Source organism: Canis lupus, chromosome 16 (assembly GCF_048164855.1).
Source record: "Canis lupus baileyi chromosome 16, mCanLup2.hap1, whole genome shotgun sequence".
Taxonomy (NCBI): Eukaryota; Metazoa; Chordata; class Mammalia; order Carnivora; family Canidae; genus Canis; species Canis lupus.
In genome coordinates this window covers 1,354,525-1,381,270 of record NC_132853.1, presented here as the reverse complement: position 1 = coordinate 1,381,270, position 26,746 = coordinate 1,354,525, and the positions used below count along the sequence as shown (strand labels likewise).

Sequence of the window (26,746 nt, the reverse complement as noted above, 5' to 3'; positions counted from 1 at the left end):
GGTCATGTACTAACCCAAGGTCCCAGGTGCTGATGCTGCAGCGGTGATTTCAAAGCATGTCTCTGCTCCACCAAAGAGATTCCAAGCTTGATGGACCATTATGAGAAAGTCCAATTCTTCTGACAAGCCAAATACTAATTACACATCCATTGGTAAATAACAAGTAACGGGCTTCTTCCCAGAAGGATTACGGTCAGAGTTTCAAAGGGAAGAAAAGCTCATTTCTGGGGTGTCTAGCCCGGGGCTGTTACCTGAATCTTACACTCCGCTTCCACCAACTGTAGCTTGGTCTGTGCCAGCTCCAGTTCCATCTCTCTCAGCTGGTTCTTGAGCGTCTCCTTCTCTTCATCTGTGTCCTCATCTAAAACTTCCTTAGCTGAGCTCATACCCTTTATGCGACCTTCTTTATTGAAAAACTCCCGGCAGCGTTCACAGTCATCCACTTTTTGCTGAAATTGAATGTCAGATGTGAAGGGTCAAGGAAGAGAAGCGAGCCCTGCAGGAAGCTGTGGGCATCTCCTTTTGGGGAGCCAAGAGGTAGCTTCTGGGTTGAGCACTACAGCCTCTGAAAAACTGTTCTCTTTGTAAACTGGCAGATACCCTAGCAGAAAAGCCATGTAGTATCCTGCACTAAGAGCAATAAAAACATTCTCACTTTCAGGAACCTTGGTTAAACAATGAAGATGCAAGGACTAAAGATTTATGTGCAAAGATTTTTCACTGCAGAATCAGAAAGAGAAAAATAATGGGATAAACTACTCAACTACTATAAAAAATTAATAGACACTGCTGTATTTATACAAGGAAGCTCAACAAAGTGAGGAATTTTTCATGACATGGTACAAACAGTTAAATGCTGGGTCAATCAGGACACAGAAATGTCTGTAAGATATAGTTACAAATATATACCATGTCTCATCAAAATAATATGCCCCTGACTGGGAGAAACCTGATTCCATGTTCCTCTAAGAAAGTATCCCGCCAATTAAACCACTTTATTTACGTATTTATTTGATTTTGAGAGAGAGCGAGCAAGCAAGGGAGGGAAAGAAGGAGAGAGAGAATCCCAAGCAGGATCTACTCCCAGGGAGGAGCGTGACACAGGGGTAGATCTTACCATCCTGAGATCATGACCTGGGCCAGAATCAAGAGTCAGACACCTGACAAACGGAGCCACCCAGGTGCTCCTGATTAAACCATTTAGAAGGCCATCAGTCATAAAATACCTCCCGATTTCAGAGATGTAAATGTGAAAAAAATGCATTTTTCAGAATGAATAACATTTTGTAAGTTGAAATAAACACAGAATAAGCACTAAAAGAACATACACCGATGTATTAATAATGGTGATATTATCTGTGGTTAATATAAGGGTTTGTTTTCTTACTCTTATTTTCCAAATCGTTTGCAATGAGCACTGCTGGTTTTAGAAACAGATGATAAATTACATTAAAAAAACCAACACTGCTAAGTTAACACACTACTTAGGATAGAGGCTGGATGCCATCTTGCCCCAGGTAAATGGTGAGGTGTGTGGACAAGGCCATGAGCATAGAACTCTCCCACCTTTCTGTCCACTGAGTTGTAAATATGTTAGCAAAGCATCTTTCAGTAAGTTACGCATCTTGGAAACATTTGGTGAGTGCTCTAATACAGGTACAGCTTAAAGAAAGCAATCCCCGGGCGCCCGGGTGACTCAGCCGGGGAGGTGTCTGCCTTTGGCTCAGGTCATGATCTCAGGGTCCTGGGATCTGAGCAGGGAGCCTGCTTCTCCCTCTACCCCTCCCTTCTGCCTGTGTGCATGCTCTCTTGTTCTCTCAAATAAATAAAATCCTTAAAAAAAAAAAAAAGGCACTGAGTTATAAAAGCCCCTAAATTGGCAAAAAACTAAAAATTAAAAACTAAAATTTAAAGAATTCAAGTCTTTATTGGATTTGGATCCATTATAGCAGAAGGAAGTGAGCTCAGAGGGGGAGCGTCCTCCTCTTACAGAACGTGGGGACTGAAAAATGAGACCACGGGGTCCTGACCACTGCATCTCCCACCTCAAGCAAAATCTGCTGCTGGCAGGGCTCGATCAGCCCAGCACGGCACTGCAGGCATCACCGGCTGTACTGACATTTGCAAATCTCGGGTCACTCTTTTTACAGTCATGTCATCCAGGGGATGGGAAAGGGCAATTGTGTTTCGAGATCTAAATCCAGAGCTCTCTGGGTCTCATCCACACCCCCTTCCAGAGGAGACGGGCACACCAGCGGCTGTCAGTTTCTGAGCCAGGCCACGACAGGCCTCTGATCAGGTATCTGCCAGCTTCTCTCAGTCTTGAGATCACAATAAACTACCCCCTGTCCAATCTGTTGTGCCAAGCAAAGCACAATGAACCAGGTCGTACAGAACAGAATCTCTTTGGTAAAGGAAAACTTACCCAAATCTTCTCAATTTCCACTTTATTAGCTGTCTGCTGCTTCTCCAATCTTTCACTCAATTGAGAACAAATCTATAGAAACAAACATAACATGACAGTCTCTTGAGCGATGCTATCACGTGCAGAATCTGGCCTTGGGATGAATTTGGCGGTAGAAGCTGGACCGGGCGGCATAGGCTGCGGCTGCGCAGGGTGAGGAGGGGTCTGAGGGATGGGCAGAGGCCATCCGGTGGCCTAGGACTTGAGGAACCCGTCAGTGCCACACTCAATGGCCGAGAGTTTACAGACACTTGCCACACTCACGAGCCAACATGAGATCCGAGTATGGGAAAGAATATGACCAATGCAGTTATGTTCTGAAAACAACCCACCAGGGAGAGAAGTGGTTCTACATCATGTGACCACAGGGGAACACGAGGCTTTAATAATACGCGTGGCTTTCATTAAATGCCTATTTACATGCTGGGCACTATGCCAGGCTCTCTACAGGCATGATCTTAGGGAGTCCTCATGACAGTTCTCTGAGACAGTGAGCATTTCTCGTGTCACCACTGAGAATCAGTGAAGCACTGAGACGCAGGGCCAGGAAGCACTCAGATGTGGAGGGGACACATGCATCCAGATAAGCAGGGCCTCCGGAGTACACAGCCCACTGACAGGGTGTTCACACTCACCTGCTTGTAGTCACCAATGATAGAACTGTTTTTTTTAATCTCAGATTCTGCTTTGTCGAGTTCCCGACGACACATTTCTTTTAACTGCATACATTAAAAAAAGGGAAGAGTGAATGTTCTAAGAAAAATATACAGCTCTGGCACTCGCTGCTGAGTTCTGGGCTTTCCAGAAAGTACCGGACTAAAAGGGTTGTATTTCACCTACCTGGATCTGATACCAAGAGAGGGAAGGGAACAGTCAAAACTTCCAAAAAGATCAAACCCCATTTTGGAGCGCGTGGGCCTTTTGCTAGGTTCCTCCCTGCCTGTGAACCTGGACTGAAGCTCATCAGAGGACTGCTGCGTCACTGTCTCGTCATCTCTCGCCTCGGGCAGTCCTGATAGAGACTAGAGCATGTGACCACTTTGGCGAAGTGTGGAGGGGAGGGCGGCTTCCCCCAGGGGCACAGCATTCAGAGTGCTTTCTACAGCCGCAGGTCTGTGCCCCCAGTGATTGTGAAAAGCTGGCTCAGGACAGGCCTTCCAGAGTCTGCTCCATGGGGGAGATGCCAGCGGACAGGGAGGGGAATAGCCAGATATTACAAGATGTCTGCTTTCCTTCTGCAGAAATGCTAACTCTTCTCTTTATCACATTTAGTTGCTGACACACAGGCTTTCTCTTGCCCTAAGGAAGGATGGACTGTGCACCACTGTCTCCACCTATGCTCCAATTATTAAGAACCATTATGCTTTACGTGGTAAATTAAAAAAAGCCTTCGGAAAGAAACCGAAGCCAGCTGTCAGTGGTTCCCCAGTGCCAAAAGGAAGCCACCAGCTGGACTTGTGACTCTTAGGCACTTACAAGACTCAGAGGCACGTGGGAGGGGCAGAGCTCTGCTTACCTGAGCCGACTCGTCTTCTAGCCGTCTTTTCTCTTCTTCAGCATCAATCAACTTTTGTTTGGTCATAAGCAGCTCCTTATTGAGTGCATCTGCCTTCTCTTCTGCCTGGAATGTGTAAGAGAAGCTGTCAAAGAACCAGAATTGAGAACCGGGTGGGATTTGAATGATTCAGGACAATCCCATTTTAATGTGACAGGGAAACTGATCCAGAGAGGTGAAAGATATGCTAGAGGTCATACACAGACTAGACTCATGCAGAAATCCCTGGCCCAGTCTCCTGTATAGACTTTGTGCAGGAGAGTGGTTGGCAGCTCAGCCTTTGGCATCAGACAGCCCGGCTCCACTCCCATTGTTCTCTGATCATGTGCCACTTGGGCAAGTCACTGAGAATCTATCTGAGCTTTGGGTTTGTTATCTGAGGGATCAGGCACAGAAGGATGCAGCGCAGCACCTAGCAGATGGAAAACACTCAATAAAAGATAGCAGTCATTATCACTAATAGGAATAAAAAAGATGGGATCCCTGGGTGGCGCAGCGGTTTGGCGCCTGCCTTTGGCCCAGGGCACGATCCTGGGGACCTGGGATCGAATCCCACATCGGGCTCCCGGTGCTTGGAGCCTGCTTCTCCCTCTGCCTGTGTCTCTGCCTCTCTCTTTCTCTCCGTGTGACTATCATGAATAAATAAATTTAAAAAAAAAAAAAAAAAAAAAAAGGAATAAAAAAGATCCTGGTTTTCAGGACACCTGGGTGGCTCCGTGGTTGAGCATCTGCCTTTGGCTCAGGTCGTGATCCCAGGATCCTGGGATGGAGTCTCGCATTGGGCTCCCCACCGGGGAGTCTGCTTCTCCCTCTGCCTATGCCTCTGGCCCTCTCTCTATGTCTCTCATGAATAAATAAGTAAAATCTTAAAAAAACAAAAAAACAAACAAACAAAAACCCTGATTTTCTTCCTCCAGACTCCTAGTATTTCCTCTGCTTCCTCAAACAAGGTCTACATTTCATTCTCATCATCACTTGATAAAAGGAAGGCTGCCTTTTTCCTAGCATTCACCTACCCATGATCTGAAATGGCCCCTTCCACCCTGGTTCTTCTTAAAAACACACAAAGGTCTGGCAGGTAGATCTGTGGGTCTAAGTGAAAATGATACACTTGTGCCTGATGCAGGAGTCCCTGATACTGGGCATCCAAGGATATTCAAAGATGAGCATATCAGAGGGCAGCCACAGAATGGAGCAGAAGCTCCTAGTTGCAGAGCATTAGATATAGAGGGTCTTTACCGGCAACTAATATACAACTCCCTTCTTAACAATGAATGGAGGTGGATTCCCTGAAATTAAAGTGTTTCTGACGTCACCGAACTGCAGAGGTGTCGCAGCGCCCCTGCACTTTCTACCACACTTGCTCTGAAGTATCTTCTTTGGGAGGAACAGGAGCTGCAGGGCAGAGGCCTTACATGGAGAACTGAGAATGGCTTGACAAGGCAACCTCAAAAGGCCCTTAATTATGGGCAAGCTGCACATGTGTGCAGTTAAGTGGGGTCCTAGAGTTAAGGTCTGTCCTGTCTGGGCCGCGGTCTGTCATCTCCTTCTGTGGCTCAAATCCAAGAAGCAATGAAAGGAAATGAGTGGGCAGCCCCAGTGGCGCAGCAGTTTGGTGCCGCCTGCAGCCCAGGGTGTGATCCTGGAGACCCTGGATCGAGTCCCACGTCAGGCTCCCTGCATGGAGCCTGCTTCTCCCTCTGCCTCCTGTGTCTCTGCCTCTCTGTGTGTGTGTGTGTCTCTATGAATAAATAAATAAAATCTTAAAAAAAAAAAAAAAGTAAGGAAATGAGAACCAAACAACAGAGGAAGTAACTAGTAAGGAAAACTAAGTCCTGTTACAACTGGTTTTATTTCCATCTGTGAAGTAACCTATTACCTCTCTTCTCTCTCCTCTGGACTCCATTACCATCTTCTAAGTGTACTCTGGAGCTGGGGCACACAAGTATATTCTCTCAGTTACTCAGCATCACTATCATGGTAGCGATTCTGAGAAGTGTGAACAGCCAGCTTATGAACGAGGTCTTTGAAGTCAAGTCTTCCCCGCACACCCTGGCTCCCCAATTATAAAAAAGGCAGGCGGGCAAGGGAGTCCCTCAACTTTGCACAACGCACATAGCAGAGCTATAATCTGCAACCAGGTGGTGTGACATTAAGCCAAGTGTTTCTGCCATGTCTCCAAGAGCTGACTCTCAACGCTGTGTGAGAGGGAGGTGCACAGAAGCTACTAGAGTGGCCTAACCAGTGTCTCCTCAGGGCACCACGCTCCCTGCACTCTCTCTGCATGAGCGTATGAAGAGGGAGCATCTGGAAATAAACACAAATTCAGACTTCCACTCCTGGTCATGAAGGACTAACAAGGAGCAGATTTACCCTCCCACTGTAAACAAAAGACTGAACAAAATGTATGCAACTACTGTTTTCAGACTGAAAACAATACTTGCAGAGCTGTGGCTCCTGAGAGAAAGAAAACAAATGAGAGGAGTCCCAGTACACCCTGGGTTTCTACCTAGAGGCACATTCTGGACCAAGGATGGTGAAGGGTTCCAAAACAATCATTTCACAAAAGGTCAAGGAGGCAGGGTTAAGGAGCCAGGGATGCTGAGGTGGTTGGAAGCTGGGGTAAGAGACCTGGAGATAAGAGAGCTCTGGAAAAATAGCTAATATGGCAACAGAGGAGATAAACTGAAAACATGAAAATGCCAAATGAAACCAAAGAAGGCAAAAAAAAAAAAAAAAAGAAACCAAAGAAGGCAGAGGGTTGCCTGCCTGGCTCAGTCAGAAGAGTGTGCAACTCTTGATCTAAGCGTTGTAAGTTCAAGCCTCATATTGGTATAAATTACTTCAGGAGAAAGAAAAAAAATAAAAAGCAAATGCAACAAATAGCAAAGAGCAAGGTGGTAGACTTAATTCTACCATATAAATAATCACGTTAAATGTAACTCATCTAAACATTCCAATTAAAAGGAGATTATCAGACTGAATAAAATAAGTAAAACCTAACTATATGCTGGATAAAAAACTGGTTTTAAATAAAAAGACAGGGATCCCTGGGTGGCGCAGCGGTTTGGCGCCTGCCTTTGGCCCAGGGCGCGATCCTGGAGACCCGGGATCGAATCCCACGTCGGGCTCCCGGTGCATGGAGCCTGCTTCTCCCTCTGCCTGTGTCTCTGCCTCTCTCTCTCTCTCTGTGACAATCATAAATAAATAAATTAAAAAAAAAACATTAAATAAAAAGACACATATATGTTAAAGGTCAAAGGATAAAAAAGGAGGTATACCACGCAATACCATGAAAGCTGGAGTGACTATATTAATATCAAGGTAGATTTCAGAGCAGAGTATTTACTAGGGACAGAGAAAAACATTTCATCACAATAAAAGTCTTGCTCCACTGAGAAGGTGTAAGAATCTGAAACGCAGGAATAAGTTCAAATCACAGTAAACAAAAACAATTGAAAGGTGAAATAAATGCAGTTAGAGACTTCCTCGCTGTTCTTTCAGTAAGTAACAGAACAAGTAGAGGGAAAACCAGTAAGTTTATGGAAGATTTCAATAACACTCAGGCAACTTGACCAAACTGACATTTATAGAACACTTCACCCATAGCAACAGAACACACATTTTCCACTTGCAAATGGACATGTGGGACACGCACCCAGAGGCTATAAGGTGGGTCCTAAAATAAGCATATTTTAAAAGGATTAAAATCAGAAAGGATACCTAGTCTGATCACAACTGAATTAAATTAGAAATTAACAACAGAAAAATTTCTGGGAGGGGCACCTGGGTGGCTCAGCAGGTTAAGCATCTGCCTTTGGCTCGGTTGTGATCCCTGGGTCTGGGAATGAACCCGTGTCCTGCTCCCTGGTAGGCTGGTCCGTCTCTGCTCCTCCCCTCCACTTGTTCTCTCTCTCTCTCTCTCAAATAAAGAAAGCAACATAATCTTAAAAAAGAAAAAAAATTTTGGCAAAAATTCCTAATAGTTGAAAAACAACATACTACTAATCGATTCACAGGTCAAAGAAAAAAATAGTAAAAACTGAATGAAAATAAAAACCTATCAGAATGTGTGGGATGCAGATGAAACAGTGCTTCAGGGAGATTTACAACTTTAAATGCTTACTTTAGAAAAACATGGTCCAGAATTAATTATCAAGCTTTCTTGTTAAGATTAGGTAGAAGACAACCAGGGGCACCTGGGTGACTCAACTGGTTAAGCATCCAACTCTTTTTTTTTTTTTTTTAATTTTATTTATTTATGATAGTCACAGAGAGAGAGAGAGAGAGAGGCAGAGACACAGGCAGAGGGAGAAGCAGGCTCCATGCACCGGGAGCCTGACGTGGGATTCGATCCCGAGTCTCCAGGATCGTGCCCTGGGCCAAAGGCAGGCGCCAAACCGCTGCGCCACCCAGGGATCCCAGCATCCAACTCTTGATTCCAGCTCTGGTCATGATCTTGGGGTCATGAAGATTGACCCTTGAGTAGGGCTCTGCACTAGACAGGGAACCTGCTTGAGATTCTCTCTCTCCTTTTGCTCCTCCCCCTGCATGGGAGCTTACTCTCTTCCTCCCTGAGATAAATAAACCACAAAAAAAGAAAAAAAAAAAAAAAAAAAAAAAGAAAACACAAAGCTAGGAAAAGGAGCAAATTAAACCAAAAAAGAAAAAAATAACAAAAGCAGAAATCAGTGAAATAAAACAGAGAAAGAAAAAATCAGGGAGGCCTGGGTGGCTCAGCGGTTGTGTGTCTGTCTTCAGCTCAAGGGGTGATCCCAGGTCCCAGGATCGAGTCTCACATTGGGCTCCCTACAGGGAGCCTGCTTCTCTCTCTGCCTCTCTCTCAATGTCTCTCTCATGAATAAATAAATAAAATCTTCAAAAAAAAAAAAGAAATCAAACCAAAAAGTGGGTTTTGAAGAAAGCAACACTACCTGATAAATTCCTAGGTAGATTAAGGGAAAAGGAGAAAAGACATAAATTACTCAAATCAGGAATGAAAGAAATCTCAACAGATCCTATAAACATTAAAAGAATAAGGAAGTATCAATGACTTTATGCCAGTACCTTTGACAATTAAAATGATTAAGTTACCTGAAATACACAATTATAAAAACAGACATAAGAATTAGAACATTTAGGCAGCTGGGTGGCTCAGTGGTTGAGCGGCTGCCTTCGGCTCAGGGCGTGATCCTAGAGTCCCAGGATTGAGTCCCACGTTGGGCTCCCTGCATGGAGCCTGCTACTCCCTCTGCCTGTGTCCCTGCCTCTCTCTCTGTGTCTCTCATGAATAAATAAATAAAATCTTTAAAAAAAAATTAGAAAATGTGAATAGTTCCACAAATGGAAAAAAACTGAATTTATAATTACATAATTTCCTAAGAAAATTCCAGGCTCACATGACATCACTAGGGAATCAAAGATTTAATCAAGGAATAGGGGATCCCTGGGTGGCTCAGTGATTTAGCACCTGCCTTTGGCCCAGGGCCTGACCCTGGAGACCCAGGATCAAGTCCCACATCGGGCTCCCTGCATGGAGCCTGCTTCTCCCTCTGCCTGTGTCTCTGCCTGTGTCTCTGCCTCTTGCTCTCTCTCTTTCATGAATAAATAAAATATTAAAAAAAAAAAATCAAGAAATAATTCTATACAAAGTCCTTAAGAAAACAGAAGGGAACACCTCTCAGTTCATTTTAGGTATTCAGTCATAATACCAAAACAAGACAAAACATTATGGAAACTCCAAATATTCCTCATGAACACAAAAATTTTCATACAAATAAAAATCTTAAGGAAAAAAAAGGAAATCCCAAGTTTCCTAGGGATGGGAGGTACACTGAAAACTCAAATCACATCACCATATTCACGGAATTAAAAGAAGCAGCAAATGATCATCTCAACAGATACAGAAAGGGCATCTGACAAAATTCAACACCCATCACAAGAACTCAGCACAAAAGAAGAAGGGAGAACCTCCTCAACCTGATCCATGAAAACCCTACAGAGGATGCCTGGAACAAGGCAATGATGCCCACTCTCACCATTCAACACTGTTCTGACGATCCTGGTCAGCACAGGAAAGCAAGGAAAAGAAAAAGACATGTTCAAAAGAACATCTGAAGTAAACTGTCTTTATTGAGAGATGACTGTTTACGTGGAAAACCCTAAATAGTAAAAACAAAAAAGCTACTAGAATTTTAAGTGAATTCAGCAAGCTTATAGGATAGAAGGTCATGTAATCAATTTTATTCCTAGAGACTAGCAATAAGCAATTGGAAAATGCAATTACAAAAACAATATCCTTTACAATAAACTAAAAAATGTACAAAGTCTTAACTGAAAACTAAAAAACAATGCTGAAATCGAAAAAGACTCAAATAAATGAAAATTATAACCTATGCATGGGTTGGAAAGTTCAATTATTGTTCAGATGATAATTCTCCCCAAGCTGATTTACAGGTTCACTGCAACTCCACACTCAAAACCCCAGAAGGCTTTTTTTTATTTCTAGAAGTTGACAAACGGATTCTAGTATTTATGTAGAAATTAAAATGACAGAATAGTCAAACTATTTTTTTAAGAACAACAACAAAGTCCCATGACCTATTTTCAGATTGTAAAGCCACAGTAATTAAGACCACGGTGTTAGCGTAAGGGTACACAATGGAGCAGGTATGGAATTGAGGAAACCATCCAACAACCAATTTTTGATAAAGAAGCCAAAGTCATTCATTCAGGAAAGGTTTGCAAGCTGCTCAAGGTCACAGATCTAGTGTGCAGTGCTGCCAGACTGTGAATCTCAGCAGGTGAGCTCCTGAGTGTTTCCCCCTCGCTTTGATTACACTCCGTGTAGACCGTGTGCCAGAGGGGACTCAGGTATGGTCTTGCCGGGCCTGTGCCAGGGACCTCGCACAATGTTAAGTCTGTGTATGACTCCTGTTTCACAGAGGAGACAGCATGCCTGGGCTCGCCCAGGGACTCTGTGGCTAACTAAAGTGACATAAACATCAACTGTGACATAAAACATCAACTGAAAATTCAGAGTGTTCTGAATTCACTTCAGCATCTAGCTGATTTCTAGTGATGATTCTCAAGAAACAAGAGACGACAGACTTAGAAAGGGACTCCAGGTCCAGTGCAGTGAAGGTCTGTCTTTTAAGCAGTGTAGGCAGCTGGAAGAAGGGACCTCAGTCTGAAGTTCCTAAGCCCCAAGGGCAACAAGGGACCCCTGCCTTTGAGCCATGTTAGAAGTGTGAGCTCTGGCGTCAGGCCATCTGGGTTTCTATCTGAAATGTCACACTATGCCTCAGTTTCCTCATCAGTACAATGGGGTCATACTGTACACTTGACACAACAGGAGTTGTTTTGAGGAAAAAGCACTTACAGCAATGCCTAGAACTCGGTAAGTGCTCAGGAAACATTTGCTTATTATATATGTCACTATGTTTTTGATGTATTTTTGACATCAGATCATAGCTTCTTGTTCCATATTTATTTTGGAGACAGTGTGGAAAGCCTGGGGCATTCCAATCAGGTGGGCTCGGGTTAGATTCCTGGCTCTACTTCCTCCAAGGTACCTCCATCTCTCTGAATCTCAAGTTTCATGATTGTTACAAAACTCCTCATCCATCAGTAGGGCTCATGTAACTCTCCTCACAAGGCTGAGGCAAGGGTAAGCGATACTAGAGGTAAAGTGCTTATCACAGTGCCTGTCACATAGATCATCAGGAAATGGGGATTCACGTTATTTTTACGATTTCTCACTCCTGGCATCAGAAATGTTCAAGAACCAAGCTCTTTACTGTGTCAGGATAACTTGAAAAAAGGTTTACACCATTTAGGAGCAGACTTCAAGACCAGGAGAAGTCTGTGACCACCCTGAACAGGGACATTGATGTGACCACTGAGCCTGGCAGGTGACAACGCAGCAGCTCAAACCAAACATCCACCTGGGATCTTAGCTCAAGCTGCTTCTTCATAAAATTCCTTTTACAGAACACAAGGCTCCTATCCAGGACCCATTTTCTTTTCTTTGTCTTTTTCACCTCCTTTCTGCACGATCTCCAGCTGCTACAGAGCCACATTAGGTGTGAGCCATGACGTTGCTTCAGTAGCGCCAGCCATTTCCCCACACGCTAGGCAGAAAGGACTGATCGGGGAAGGGACGATGCCCAAAGCATTCCTCCAAAAGAAGAGAGGGCACGCCAGGAATCAGCACCAGAAGGAGGAGACTCAAACCTGATGGCCAGACTGTGGCAAACCACAAAGCAGTGAGAGCTCCAGGTTCCGGTTACTGAGGAAGAATGACCTTGAAACTGCCTCCCTGCAAAAACTGGAAAAAGCAGCCTTCTCAGTTACACGCAGCTGTGCAGAGCGGACAAGGGGAACTAATGGTTCCTGTGGCTGGCTGTACTTGGTGGTGCTTCTCACATTCACCAAGTCATAGCATTCTTCCTTATCCTGGGACACAGCTATTATTCCACCTTCCCCCTTTTTTGCTCTACTTGAAAGCAGAGTAACTGGTATTAGAATACAGGTCTATTAGGGGCACCTGGCTAGGGCAGGTCTGGTGCTCCTTCCCTCTCCCTCTGCCTCTCCCCATGTACTCTCTCTCTTTTTTTAAAAAGATTATTTATTTATTTATTCATGAGAGACACACACAGAGAGAGAGGCAGAGACACAGGCAGAGGGAGACGCAGGCTCCATGCAGGGAGCCTAACGTGGGACTTGATCCTGGGTTTCCAGGATCAGGCCCTGGGCTGAAAGCAGCGCTTAAACCGCTGAGCCACCCAGGGTGCCCTCTCTTTCTCTTTTAAAACAAAAAACAAAAGCACCTTTCTAAGAAAATAAAAACCAGTAGATACCACTATTGTGTTCTTGCTTCATCTGATGTGTGAACCACTTTGAGAATCTAATGAAAGCAAAGACCGTCAAAGAAATACAGAATACAGTATTTTCCTACACAATTGTTAGATGTCAAGGACCCTTGTGAAGTTCATAGATCTTATGGGGTTTAACATATCATTTAAGTCCCCTGTAAACCCTCAACAGCTTGAGTCTCTCTCTAGAACCTTAGGAAACTAATGAGCAGAACGATGATCTTAGGAGCCTGACAGCAAAATATGAGTCAGATGTTGGCAAGCTATAGTCCATGTGCCAAATCCAGCCTGCTACCTATTCTTGCAAATAAAGTTTTATTGGAACATAGCCATGCTCATTCCTTTATTTATTGTCTATAGTTACTTCTGTGTCAATGGCAGTTTGATGTTGCAACAGTAACCATATGGCCCACAAAGCCTAAAATATTTACTAACCATCCCTTCACAGAAAAAGTTTGCCAACTTCTGACCTAAATGATGAATGAAAGACCACACTTTTTCAAAGGGAACCGTGTAGTATAGAAAATGGACAAATACCCTGCCAGGAAAGCCATCATCTTGAACTTTTTAAGATTAGGAGAAGCAAAGAAAGAACATCTGCCAACTGAAATTACTAGCGAAATCACAAGCTGCTAAGGCATTGAGCTTTATTACAGTTAGCAAAGCTTATTCAAAAGGCACTTAATATGTAGGATAGCAAAATTTCTTCTTAGGGAAGTAAAGGATAATGATTAAATGCTACTGTCAATTGTGGGAGCCTAAGAGTTAGCCAAAAGGCCTGTCATCAAACAACAGTGGGAAAGGAGTTCAGGAAAGGCCTGTGTAACAGGAACAATGTGGGAAGGAAGGCTTAACTGAAAACCATGAAGGAAAGGAGGGAAGCAAGAGTGACATGAGCAAGTGCTTTTGCAAAAGGGACACTTTGTAGGTGACATACTAGGACAACACACACTACAGTTCAAGGTGTGCCCCTGATAAAGGGAGAAGCTGAGAGTTTCAATATAATCCATCCCCCTTTGGCCATGTCAGACTCACGTTATCCAGGTCCTTCCGCAGTGCAATCTTGCTGGTCACCAGCTCATGGGCTAAGTCATCATTTTCCTGTTCCAACCTCATGTTAGCTTCTTGTAAACGCCGGTTCTCCCGCTGAAGCATAGAAAAAAAAAGTTACAGACACATAAAACTCCGATGGAGATGACAATTTCTCAGGGCTAACCCCCAAAACCCATTTCTGAGTCCTATGGAAATTATGGGAGGAGTGGCTGGTCCTACATGCTAGCAAGCAACACTTTCCTCCTATCTCCCATGAGAAATACTTAACTGGTTCCAGTGACCTTGTCAAGCTGCTACTTAATGATTAACTGTGACAAAAGGCCACTGAACTGTGACAACCTAGGCAGCTGGTTTAAAGCACAACAGATCTTACCTTCTCATTCGCAAATCTGAACTGAAACCTGAACCTAGAAATAGTGGAGCTGAATTTTAAAAAGAACTCATTAAAGCTAGTTACAGATAGGAGTACAGGAAGTGAAAGGCTGAAAGCTATTCACTTCAACCCAGGGCTATAAGCAAACGAACCTCAAATCGCTCGATAGGGTCTTCTTGTTGGGCCTGCTGTTCCCTCATGGTGTGATATTCTTTTTCATATTTTTTCAACTTCTTCTGACTAATCTGAAGGATGAAGCAGAGCACAAATTAAGAAGTATCAGAAAGTGGTAGGTATCTCAGGACCTGTGCTGATCTGGCCATCTTCAGTCACTATGAAGTGACGTGGCCCCTCTGACCTGAGTTTTGAGTCCCGTTGTTCCTAATCTCACCCTCCTCCTCCACCATCTTGTTTCACACACACAGGCACTGCTGCAGGGTGCTTTCAATCTGTGACGCAGGACACCTCGACAAGACATGGTATTATCATCCTTATTTTATAGGCAAGTTAATGGAGGTATAAGGAGGTTATGTAACTTGAGCAAGGTCACTCGGGACTGGTAGATCCGGGATTCAAGCCCAGATAGCTAAAATCCATGCAAAGTCCAAGCTATATTCACCTCACTCTCCTACTACCCACCACCTTCCCTTTCTACCAGCTCCTTCTGTCAAATAGACACAGTTCTTTTTGCCCTTAAAAACACCATTCTAGGGCAGCTCAGGTGGCTCTGTGGTTTAGCGCCGCGTTCGGCCCAGGGCGTGATCCTGGAGACCCAAGATGGGAGTCCCACGTCGGGCTCCCCGCATGGAGCCTGCTTCTCCCTCTGCCTGGGTCTCTGCCTCTGTCTCTCTCTCTCTCTCTGTCGCTGTCTCTCATGAATTAAAACAAAAACAAAAACAACACCATTCTACTGACCACTCTACTTAGCTGCTCTTCTGCCCCAAACTACTGTCCTCTTGATCACAAGCTGCTTCTTAGCAGCCACGATAAACCACAGGTGTATACATTTTACTTCCAGTGCTTCACTGCCTTTCTTTAATCTCTCTAAGCTTTTACTCTGACTGCTCTATAGAAAGCACTCTCTTGAAGGTTTCTTTTTCACTCCATCCAGTGGGTCCTAACTCTCCCCAACTAGACTTCAAAATTCCTGCCTTTCACTCTTTAACATGACCAAATGACTCTCTTCCCACCAGGAAATGTTCTCTCTCTGTTCTCTTGGTGCTCCTTCTACCTAAACAGCACCCCTGCCCCCTTGTCCATCATCTTATAGGCTAGCCTCTTTTTTTCTTCAATATAAACATTACCAAGCACATCCCTTCAAGATGCAACTCTTACTCTTTTGTTTGATTACTTCCTCTAAACCACTAATCCATTCCCTTTGGTATTTTTAAAATTACACTTTTAAGTACTTTAGCCTGGTGGCTCAGTAGTTGAACATCTGCATTTGCTCAGGTCATGACCCCAGGGTTCTGGGCAATTCAGTCAAGCATCAGGCTCCCCACAGGGAGCCTGCTTCTTCCTCTGCCTATGTCTCCGCCTCTCTCTGTGTCTCTCATGAATAAATAAATAAAATCTTAAAAAAAATACTTTGAAATATAAGAAATAGAGAAGTGCTAAAAATCAGTATGTGCAACACAATGATTGATTATGAAGCTAACATTCATTCCTTTCCAAGGCTTTAATATAATCAGCACAGAACTGTTGGCTCACAAATCTGACTTTCAGCTCCCAGTTCCAGGTAATTAGGAATCTCAGAGCTGGGCTAGTCTAACTTCCTTATTTTCTAGGCAAAGAAACAGAGACCTCGTAAGGGGATGGGAGAGCCCCAAGTGTGCATCATCTCCAGTCTTCTGTTCCATGATTCCCTTTCCATCTTACTCGAGCTGCCTATTTCCTCCCATGGACTCTCTGGTCATTGCCCTTGTCAGATATTTATGGGTCTGCCTCAATCACAGCTTATTCCTGGAGTCTGGCTGCTGCTGTGGGCAGGCAGCCAGGAACACAACACTAGGCCTGGCCGCTGTCTTTAGAAAGATGCCCGTTAAACACTTGGGGTGAGGCCACAGGCTGGAGAGTGTCATCTTGAAAGCCAGATCTTCTGTGGTTTAAGGCCAATGCTGAGGTAAATGTTTGCATACATAAGTGAGTCACAAAGAAAGCACCTAAATAAAACACTGGTGTGATCGGTAAATTTATAAACAATTCTAACAGATCAATAGTAGAAGAACAGACGATAAATGAGAACTGTGGGCAGCAAACACTCCCTCCCAGGGTTCTCTGTGCTCCGTCTGGGAGACTGACAAGAGATTACAGCAGTTAGGAGGACCCCCTAATCACTGCATTTTTTAAAAAAGAAGTGTTTACACCAAATCCTACAAAACATTCTCACAAATCTTTTGGATTCTTCAACTTCTCAATCTTATACTAGGGTTATGAAGAGCTAACATTTTTTCCCCATAAACATGCATTATAAAAGGCTACTTACAAAATAATTTCTTCTATATTTCATTAGGGATAAAGAAATGTAGAAGAAATTATTTTGTAATTAGCCTTATCCCTGCTTTATTCTCTGAGGTAAAGTTGACTCTGCCTCAGCACTGTAACAGCATTACTGTACTGAGTACCTGTGAGATGCCAGACCCTTTAACACATGCTATCTCATTTGGTTCTGACATTTTCATGATAGGATACAGGCATTTCTTTATGCATTTTCCCATCTTTTCCAAGTTTTCTGCCTTGAGCATGATTTATTTTTATAAGTAAGTAAACAAAATAGGGGCACCTGGATAGCTCAGTTGGTTAAAGCGTCTGCCTTTGGTTCAGGTTGTGATCATGGAGTCCTGGGATTGAGTCCTGCATCAGGTTTCCTGCTCAGTGAGGAGTCTGCTTCTCCCTCTTCCTCTTCCTCTGTCCCTCCCCCACTCATATTCTCTCTCCCTCTCTCAAGGAAATAAATAAATGCTGTTTAAAAATAATTCTTATAATTACTCTGGACTTCTCCAAGAGCTCTTCTTGCTCATTTCTCTAGATGGTGGTCCCCACCTGTGCTTCTGAGTCCTCAAGGGTCACCCATTAGGACTGGACACAAACAAAGCTCCACTATCTTCCTCACTGGTCCAGAGTTCTGACTCCACCAGCTCTGGCTCGTTTTCTCATTTCTCATCCTCACTTGTTGCTAGTCTCCCCATTTCTTCACCACCTTCTCCCCACCCCAACGCCACCACAAACAAAAGATAAATAAAACCAACATTGCTTATAATGGGTTCAACAGCTGATCCTGACTTTTGGAGCACGAGCGGCTGTAAACCAGAGCCAACTAGCTCAGGCTGCCTCTGAGGCATGGACCCCATGAAAAGGCAGATGCCTTATACCCACATGGGGAATCAACAGGTACCAGCCGCAAAAGCCTCAATTCCTACCTCCTTATAAGGTCACACCCCGGAGACACCAGCACCTCTCAGTTTGTCCCATTAACAGTGCCTTCCCTGGGTCAGAACTCTCTCACTCATCGTCGGCCCCTGCCCACACACAAAGAGAGTGCCCATAAAGCCTGCTAAATTAATGAGAAAAGACCCCCTTTTCTTTGCATCAACCTTTCTTCTGAACAAAAATGGCATCACAGTGAACATAAAGTGTGAGCCTGGTGCCCTGCCTGGACAACCTCACACTTGGTTCACTCCTATTCACTTTCAGATCTGAGCTCTAATGGCACTTTTGTGCACCCTTCCCTGGCACCTTCTTCCCCCTATTGGGCCAGGTCTTTGTTATCTATTCTCATAACATCAAGTCAATTCCTTCATGGCACCTGTCCAGGTTTACAATTATTTATTTATGTGCTTACTTGATTGTCTGTCTTCCCACTGGGATACAGGCCACATCTGTTTTGCTTACTCCGTATCTCCAGGACCTAGCTCAATGCCTGGGACATAACTGGGTCTCAATAATTAGATGCTGAACAAATCAAAGCCAATGGCCTTCCTTTTAACCTAATAAGGATGCAGCAGAACATTTATTTATCCAACAGTTGAGCACTGCCATATGCAGTGTTCCTTGAGAAGTATTAGTGATAAAGATGTATATAGAACACAATATGCAAGTTCCACAAAGGTAGGGAGTCTTATATACTATAAAATTCCTAATGTCTTGTAGATAGCAAGCATGAAAATACTCAATGAATAGACATATCCCCATTCTCAAAAGTCTAAGGTTCATTTTATCTTTTACTTATACCAATAACATTTTAACTGAATTCAAGAAGCAAGGAAGCTTTGAAATCAGCCTCAGAGCTCTGAATCATACCCACTAATAGTGGACTCCAATCAGAAGGCTGTGAAAGCCATAGCTTCACAAACACAGGTATTTTTGCCCTCAAAGAAGCTTAATTTTGAAATTTGTTCTCTTTTATTATGCTTCAGGATTGGGGAGAAAACTCTAATATAATTTCCTGGGATAAGACCATGTAACTTAGGTAAACTGAATTTTATGTCCCACTGTAATCAGTACATTGTTTAACACTGTTAAGAGACAGTACTACTTTGAAAGTCCCCATGAAAGCCATGGTTCCCATAAACAACACTGTCCATACAAAAGAGCATAGAAGCCAGGGCACCTGGGTGGCTCAGTTAAATGTCCGCCTTTGGCTCAGGTCCTGGGATTGAGCCCTGCATCAGGCTTCCTGCTTCAGTGGGGAGTCTGTTTCTTCCTCTGCCTCTGCTTCCCGCCCTCCCCGCCCAGCTCGTGCACTCAGTCTGTCATTCATATATAAATACATACATATATACATATATACATACATGCATATATACATACATAAATAAAATCTTAAAAAAAAAACAAAAGGGCACAGAAGCCAACTCTGCCCCAACCCTACACCAGCAATAAAGCATTCTGCCTACCATTTTGGAGGACTCATGAGCTCTCCAAGGCCACCCACAGTCCCAAGTTAAGAAACCCTGAATCAGAGAGAAGGTAGAGACTTGGACCACGCCAGTTCGATATTTTGGTAGAAGTATATATTTAATACCAAATACCTCTTTCTTGGGTCACTCATCATTTACCTGTTACAGAAATTGGATAATGCTCTCTTTTAAAACATGTGCCGTCAGCCCCAGGAGAGCTGGTACCTGATCTGGTAGAGAAAGTGAGAGTGGCCACTAATCTGGGTAGGAGGGAAGTGGGACAGTCTGCAATGGAGAGCTTGGGTTTTCTAAGTGGACAGACCCAGGCTTGAGACCTTGTTCTGCCACTGACTCACTCCATCACCGAAGGTGAGCTGCCTCACCTTAGCCTTAAGTTCCTCATCTGAGAAAATTTCAACAGTTCTTATGAAGACTACCGTTAAGAGGATCGCATGATATAAAACATATCAAGAGCTCAGAAGAGTGCCCAGAACATGAGGTCTTTTTAATAAAGGGGGTGGCTATTATGTGTTATTATTACTATCTATATTTTTGTCCTGAATCAGAGACAGAGTTACCCTCTGAAAACATGGGGCAAGCAGTGAGACATTTAAACAAGTTCATTTAACACAGAAGAGCGGGAAATAGGCTGTGGCTAGGAAATGGGAGCTGATTTCCAAGTTTGGCTTAAGAAACTGCTGCAAGGATTGGAATCCCACTGGGCTGGAGTCATAGGAAGCCCAGGGAAAGTGGGATGTTGAATGTTATTAGCAGCTCTCCATGGGAGGGGTGAAGTATGTTGCATAGGTGACTGGGTGGGTATGAAGAGGTTGAAGAGATTTTTTTTTTTTTAAGATTTTATCTATTTATTCATAGAGACACACACACACACACAGAGAGAGAGAGAGAGAGAGAGAGGCAGAGACACAGGCAGAGGGAGAAGCAGGCTCCATGCAGGGAGCCCGACATGGGACTCCATCCAGAGTCTCCAGGATCACTCCCTGGGCTGCAGGCAGGCAGTGCTAAACAGCTGTGCCACCGGGGCTGCCCCAAGGTTGAAGAGATCTTGACCCCAAAGTCCTCACTGCTAAATAAAGAAATCTGACACAAGCCCATTTTTCCTTTAGTTATTGACTTAAAAAACTGAGATTTACATAGGACTTTTAAGATAACAAGGTATCTCGGACACCTTCTATTTTATTTAGTTCCCAAAACAACTGTCTGAGATGCTCATTTTACTGATGGGGAATCAAGACTGAGATAGGAAAAAAAAAAAAAAAAAGACTGAGATAGGAAAAAAAAAAAAGACTGAGATAGGAAAAGTGACATGTCTAAAGCCAAGAACCTGGTCTGTTCGGTGGCAACAGCAGCACAAAAACACAAATCTGGGGTGATTCTTGTTTCTCATCCACCTCGGTAGCATGTTCAAAACTGAGTGCAGTACTTGGCACATAAGAAAACCTACAAACGTTTATTCCTATGAACAGACTTAAGGAAAGTAGATGTCTGGGTAGAGGAGGTCATAATAGGGCAGGCCAAATGAGCATGGGTGATGATGATGGTGGTCATCAGCTACTTTATGTATATATGTATATATATATACACACATATACACACACACACATATATTTTTATTTATTTATTTATTTATTTATTTATTTATTTATTTATTTATTTATTTAAGAAAGGCAGACTACCACGTGCAGTGCCTCATTTGGATGTGTCTGGAGTCTTAGAAGCTTGACTACCCTACGTTCTCCTACAAATGGACCTTGAGAGCCTGTCTGGAGGTTCTAGCAGGGGAGCGCAGCTACTTGTATACCCTTGACCAAAGAATGGTCCTCCTCTATCGGGGATGATTGTCCTCTTTGACTGAGCGCGCAGCTTCGGGAGGGACGCACACGGAGTGGTGAGGGAGGAAGAGGACACCCACCTAACCAGCCAGATCAGCCGAATCAACCCTGGGGATCAATGGGGTGACAGATGTTGCAGCCAGATTGCCCTCACATTTGCATCAGCTACTTTAAAAGCATCATCTGACTTTTCTCTCTACAACCCTGCCATGTTAAGCTATCTTGGATCATACAGCAGAGCCAGGATGAGAGCCAAGGCCCATGAGACTCCAAGGCCTGTACTTGTAACCACTTGAAACAAATCAACATTCTATTTAGTTTCTGAGCCCCTTTATTTAATTTTTTCAAATAGTTCAGGCTCAAACTCCCTCAAAGATCACTAAATAGAATTAGGCATTCCAGTTCTACTATCCGAGTATTTTTGCACTCAGCAAATTAGTAGCAGAGAACCCAAACACAGATAAGAACCAAAAGAGACCAGCTTATTAAAATAAAATAAGAAGGTAGAGGGCACTGCTACCCTTGTGACAAGCAGCAAAATTTAAAACTCTAAATTTTGTAAAAGAGAGTAAAAGAACTCTCACTTAGAAGTTTCCTCATGAAATTCAATCTAAAAGGTAGAAAACAAGCACAGAAGTAAAACTATAGCCTGGTCTAGTCTTAAGGACTAAACTTAGCTACAAGTAAGCTAAACTGGCAGAGACTGAGCTTACCCACCATTACAAGATGAACATCACCAAAAATACAAGTGGTCCCTGGCCCATCCATTTAATCCCTCATTTACAGAATGGCACACTGATGGTAAGTATTGACTTTAGAGTCTGAAATTCCTGGGATCCAACCCTGGCTCCATCACTTACTAACTTTATACCTTTTGGGAGTCTTCTTCAATTCTCTAAGCTTCAGCATCTGTAAAATGACCTCACCTTATCACCGTAAGGATTAAGTCACTATGTTGCAGACATTATGCAAGATACTGTGAACACCTTATGAAACAACACTGATGAAGCCACTGCAATCACAGAGCCTAAAATCCTAACACACACTAATGTAACAAATGATCTGAGCAGAGAATGAAGCTTCAACTAATATTGCTTTTAGCTGTTGAATAAGAATATTCCCCAAGGGCAAAGTATTCCCAAATGCCAGAGTTTTCTGTCTCTCCAAATAGTAAATGGTTAGTATTACATTAATTTGGAGACACTGCCATTTGGTTTCTGTAATATCTTTTTCTACAGGTAGTCTGAAGTCTTGCACATTCATTTTAAGTTTGAAATAAATTCCAGTGAAGCAATCAGTAGTTCAGAAGATCCATTTCACTTTAGGTAGGATTCCAGAGTGAAAGGGTCAAATTTTCATTCAGGTTTAATCTAAGAAACCCACTGGCCGTCTCTATTATGGCTCCTACTTCTTCTGAACTAACCTTACATATAGGACTTTCTTTTTTTTAAGATTTTATTTATTCATGGGAGACACAGAGAGAGGCAGTGACATAGGCAGAAGGCAGAAGGCTCCCTGAGGGGAACTGGATGCGGAACTTGATCTGGGAACTCCAGGATCATGCCCTGAGCTGAAGGCAGATATGCTCAACCACTGAGCCACCCAGGTGTCCCATGTATGTGACTTATTCTCAAACATCTCTGTGTAGACATAAAAAACCAGCTGCTCTCTTATTTCTTGAATCAAAAAATTTAAGACCTATGAATTTTTTCCCATTTTCTCCCTCTAAACATGATGCATGGCCCAGTTAGGAGTATGAAAGGGTTGTGGAGCTCCTAGGACCATTCATGATCCCCTGGAACAATCTATCTAAAGTGAAATTCCTGGGGCGCCTAGCTGGCTCAGTTGGTGGAGCATGGGACTTTTGATTGTGGGGTTGTGGGTTTGAGGCTCACGTTGGGTGTAGAGATACAATCTTCAAAAAAGTGAAATTCCTTTTAGATCTTCTATCGGAAGTGGAAACAATCTTTCTATTTCAAGACAGTGACCCATAAAGGGGGAGCAACTCAATGAGTTCTGATATACGTTGTTAAGTTTGAGTTTAAGAGCAGAGGATCTGAGATGCCTGGGTGGCTCAGCGGTTAAGCATTTGCCTTTGGCTTGGGGTGTGATCCTGGGGTCCAGGGATCAAGTCCCGCACCGGGGTCTCTGCACAGAGCCTGCTTTTCCCTCTGCCTATGTCTCTGCCTCTCTCTGTGTCTCTCATGAAAAAATAAATGAAATATATATATATTTTTAAAGATTTTATTTATGTATTCATGAGAGACACACACAGAGAGAGAAAGAGAGGCAGAGACACAGGCAGAGGGATAAGTAGGCTCCATGCAGGGAGCCCAACATGGGACTCCATCCTGAGACTCCAGGATCACGGGGAAGGCAGTGCTAAACTGCTGAGCCACCCAGGCTACCCAATAAATGAAATCTTAAAAAAAAAAAAAAAAGAAAAGCAGAGGATCTAAGACTCTTTCAAAAATAAATAAAATATTTCAGTTCCATAATAAAGTAAGGAACAAGAGCGAGAAGGGGATAAATAAAAGGGCTGAGAATAGAGAAATGAAGACAGAGGCAAGTAAAGACTGACACCGAAAAGATTTATAGAGAAAAAGAAGACACTCAGGCAAAGAGAAAAACAGACCTTTCTGAGCAACACACCCATCTGGTGGCCGTTTCAAATATTGCTACACCAAACTTAATTCCTGATGCAATTCTGCAATGAGAAGAGGCCATGCAATGGCATGAAAAGCCTTGGGAATATGGAGTCAAAGGCCTGAATTCCACTAGAGCTCCAGCCACTACCCAGCTAGATCCAGTTGGGGAAGCCACTTGAATTCAATAAGCCTCAGCTGCCACACTTGACTTGCCCTGCATACCTCACAGGGTACTGTGGGGAAGAAATGAGATATCCATAAAAACTATACAAATACTGGAAATTACAACATCAAAACTGTTAAAACACAACCATAAAAGTAAGTAACTATTTCCTCAACTGGCATTTGAGGCCAAGTATTCCTAATTCCCACCCTAGTCAGGAAGTATAACTGAGAAAACCATGCCACAATTTTTAAGAAATTAAAAAATAATGGAATGGGATTTCAAAGAGTTACAAATCCAATGTTTCCTTTCTAAATTCTACACCAGGAAGTTAAAAAGCTAGTTTCCAAACCATTCACAAAGAAGGAATCCCCTTTTCCATGTCTAGAGGGAGCTCCAAACCCAGAGATGACTGTACTTTCCTGCTGATGGAGTAATACACTCCCACCTCCTACGGTCCACGTAACACTGGGCTCATGATTGAGCCTAATGATGATTTTCCTTATTTTTGAGCTGGTAAATTATCACTGTGACTGAGGTTCTCTACCAATAATTGGCTCATTGCCTATATTTCTCTTAATAGTTTTTGGAATTAATACACCTACCAGAGTGCAAGTAACCATCACTAACTACACTATATTTCACCTTTTAGCAGAACAATTCCATTCTCATGTCCTGGTCAATACATAGGCTTTCCACACTGTGAATCAATTTTAAGAAAAATTACTATCTTTCTCATGCAAAACCATGTGCAAGTAGGGGGAATCATCCAAAGTGTACCCCAGCCATGCAGAGTTCTCCAGGGCCAGTATGAATTATGTATCTAAGCACAAAATATGTGTGCTACGTAGTCTTGTCTACCTTAACTCCTTGAAGGCACAGGCAAAAAAAAAAAAAAAAAGGACATTGGACACCTCCGATCTGAACTATGGAAATAAAGGATCCATATATTATTAAAGTGTTTCAAGCTACTGAAAACCCAAAAGGTAAAACCATTGGCTGGAAGATATTTTAAGCCTTGCCCAAAGCCATGTTAACTCTCTAACTCTTCTTCGTGAGAGAACACTTGGTAGAAACTCAGCAGCATATTCATTTATTCACTCATTCAACTATTTTTTATATGTTGAATCCTGTTCTTATGCTGGGGATCTAGCAGTAAATGAGATTGAGTCCCCTCTGCTGCAGGATTAGTTGGGGAGAGGGCATGCATACAATAATAAGCATTTAAAATAATATTAAATAGCAATAAGTGATATGAGGAAAATAAAACAGGGTAGAGATCAAGGTGTAAAGCACTGAGGGAGCTGTTAGACAAAATAATCAGAAAAGGTCTCTCTGATGGCATGATATCTGAGCTTAACATTCAATGAGTTGATGGTGATGCCACATGGACATGAGAAGAACATGATGGGTGGAGAGACCAGTGCAGAGGCCTGCAGAGTGAACATGCTCAGCAAGTTTGAAAACAGGCCAAGTTGTCTGAAGTGGAAGTTGGGAAAAGTAGGAGGAGGTGAAATCAGAGACATGGTCTAAGGTCACATAGTATAGCACCTTGCAGGTCAGGGTAAAAACTCTTTGAGTTTTATTCTAAGAAGCCATCAGTTTTAAGTGAGAGAGATGGGATCAAAAAAGCCCACTGGGGTGTCTGGGTGGCTCAGTCCGTTGAGCATCCGACTCCTGGTTTCAGCTTAGGTCATGACATCAGGGATCAAACTCAATGTCCTTGGAGTCTGCTTATCTCCTTTTCTCTCTGTCTTTCCCCTGCTCTCTCTCCCAAGTGAATAAATCAAAGAAAAACAAAGAAAAGCAAAGCAAAGAAAAAAAAAAAAAACCACTATGGAAACAGGAAGTAAGGAGTCTACTGCAACATTCCAGAAGACAAGTGACAGTGATGGTTACATTACTGAGTTAGTGAGAAGGGGCAAAAGCAATCAGATTCAGGGTATACTGTGAAAACAGGGCTGGGATGGAGGACCAAGATACGGTGTGAAAGAGAAAAGGCATCAATAGTAAGCAAAGGTTTTGGCCTGAGCAACCAGGTTCCAGGAACTTAAGATGGGACACTGAGAAAGGTTTTGGAAGGGAAGAAATCATCAGCAACTAAGAGGCTTCCTGTTCTATGAACTAGACTGAGGTGGTGACTCAAGAGAACCTCCGAGCTCACCTGTTCTTTGCTCTCTGCACAAACCCACCATCTGTGAAATGTTTCTGACAAGTGTTCATTTGATATCTGCTTGAAAAACCAGAGAGGGAATGACCAGAATAAGAGCCATCATTTCTTGAACCCTTACTAATTACCAGGCATCATGGTAAACACTGTACACAGTGTAGTTAATCCTCACACATGAAAGTACTTAACCACAGTACCTGGCACATGGGAAAATATCATTAAATGTTATTTACAGTGCTTGTGAGGTATGTAACGTTTTAAGTTGAACTTTAATAATTATTTCACTAACTAGAGGCTCTATTTCTTTTTCAAATCCTTGATTCAATTTGTATTAGGAAATTTTATTGTTTCTCAGGTTTAATAGGTAGGTGGTTTTAGTACTTCCCGCCTTCCACAAAGAGGGCAGTATTCCAAGGTCCTAACTTTATGTAGTGATTCTGGGTTTCACTGCCTCCCAAAGGCCCAAAATTAGATTCTATGTGTTCATGAGTACCTACACCAAGGGTTCCATATTCCCCTGGGATGCTGCTTTACCACTTCCCGCACACTAGCTGAACTACTGTGATTCAGGTACCTGGGATTTCTCTTACTTACTTACTTATTTATTTATTTATTTACTTATTTATTTATTTAAGATTTTATTTATTTATTCATGAGAGAGACAAAAAGAGAGAGGGAGAGGCAGAGACACAG

General features: G+C 43.0%; 1 protein-coding gene across 12 annotated transcripts in view; it reads right to left on the bottom strand.

The window, feature by feature from the left end:
* Positions 1–26,746, bottom strand: part of RABGAP1 (RAB GTPase activating protein 1) — a 168,426-nt gene that overhangs the window by 2,773 nt on the left and 138,907 nt on the right. For 10 of the 12 annotated variants that reach the window (XR_012008251.1, XM_072777808.1, XM_072777802.1 and 7 more), the window contains 6 exons: positions 14,474–14,566; positions 13,931–14,041; positions 3,981–4,085; positions 3,100–3,183; positions 2,426–2,497; positions 252–449 (listed from right to left, as the gene is read on the bottom strand). Coding sequence is in view for 9 of the 12 variants with exons in the window: in XM_072777808.1 (XP_072633909.1) it covers positions 252–449; positions 2,426–2,497; positions 3,100–3,183; positions 3,981–4,085; positions 13,931–14,041; positions 14,474–14,566 (663 nt within the window). In the remaining 3 variants the exon portion in view is untranslated. Of the gene's footprint in view, positions 1–14; positions 120–251; positions 450–2,425; positions 2,498–3,099; positions 3,184–3,980; positions 4,086–13,930; positions 14,042–14,473; positions 14,567–26,746 lie in introns of all 12 variants that reach the window. The other 2 variants (XR_012008249.1, XR_012008250.1) reach the window with 1 other exon arrangement.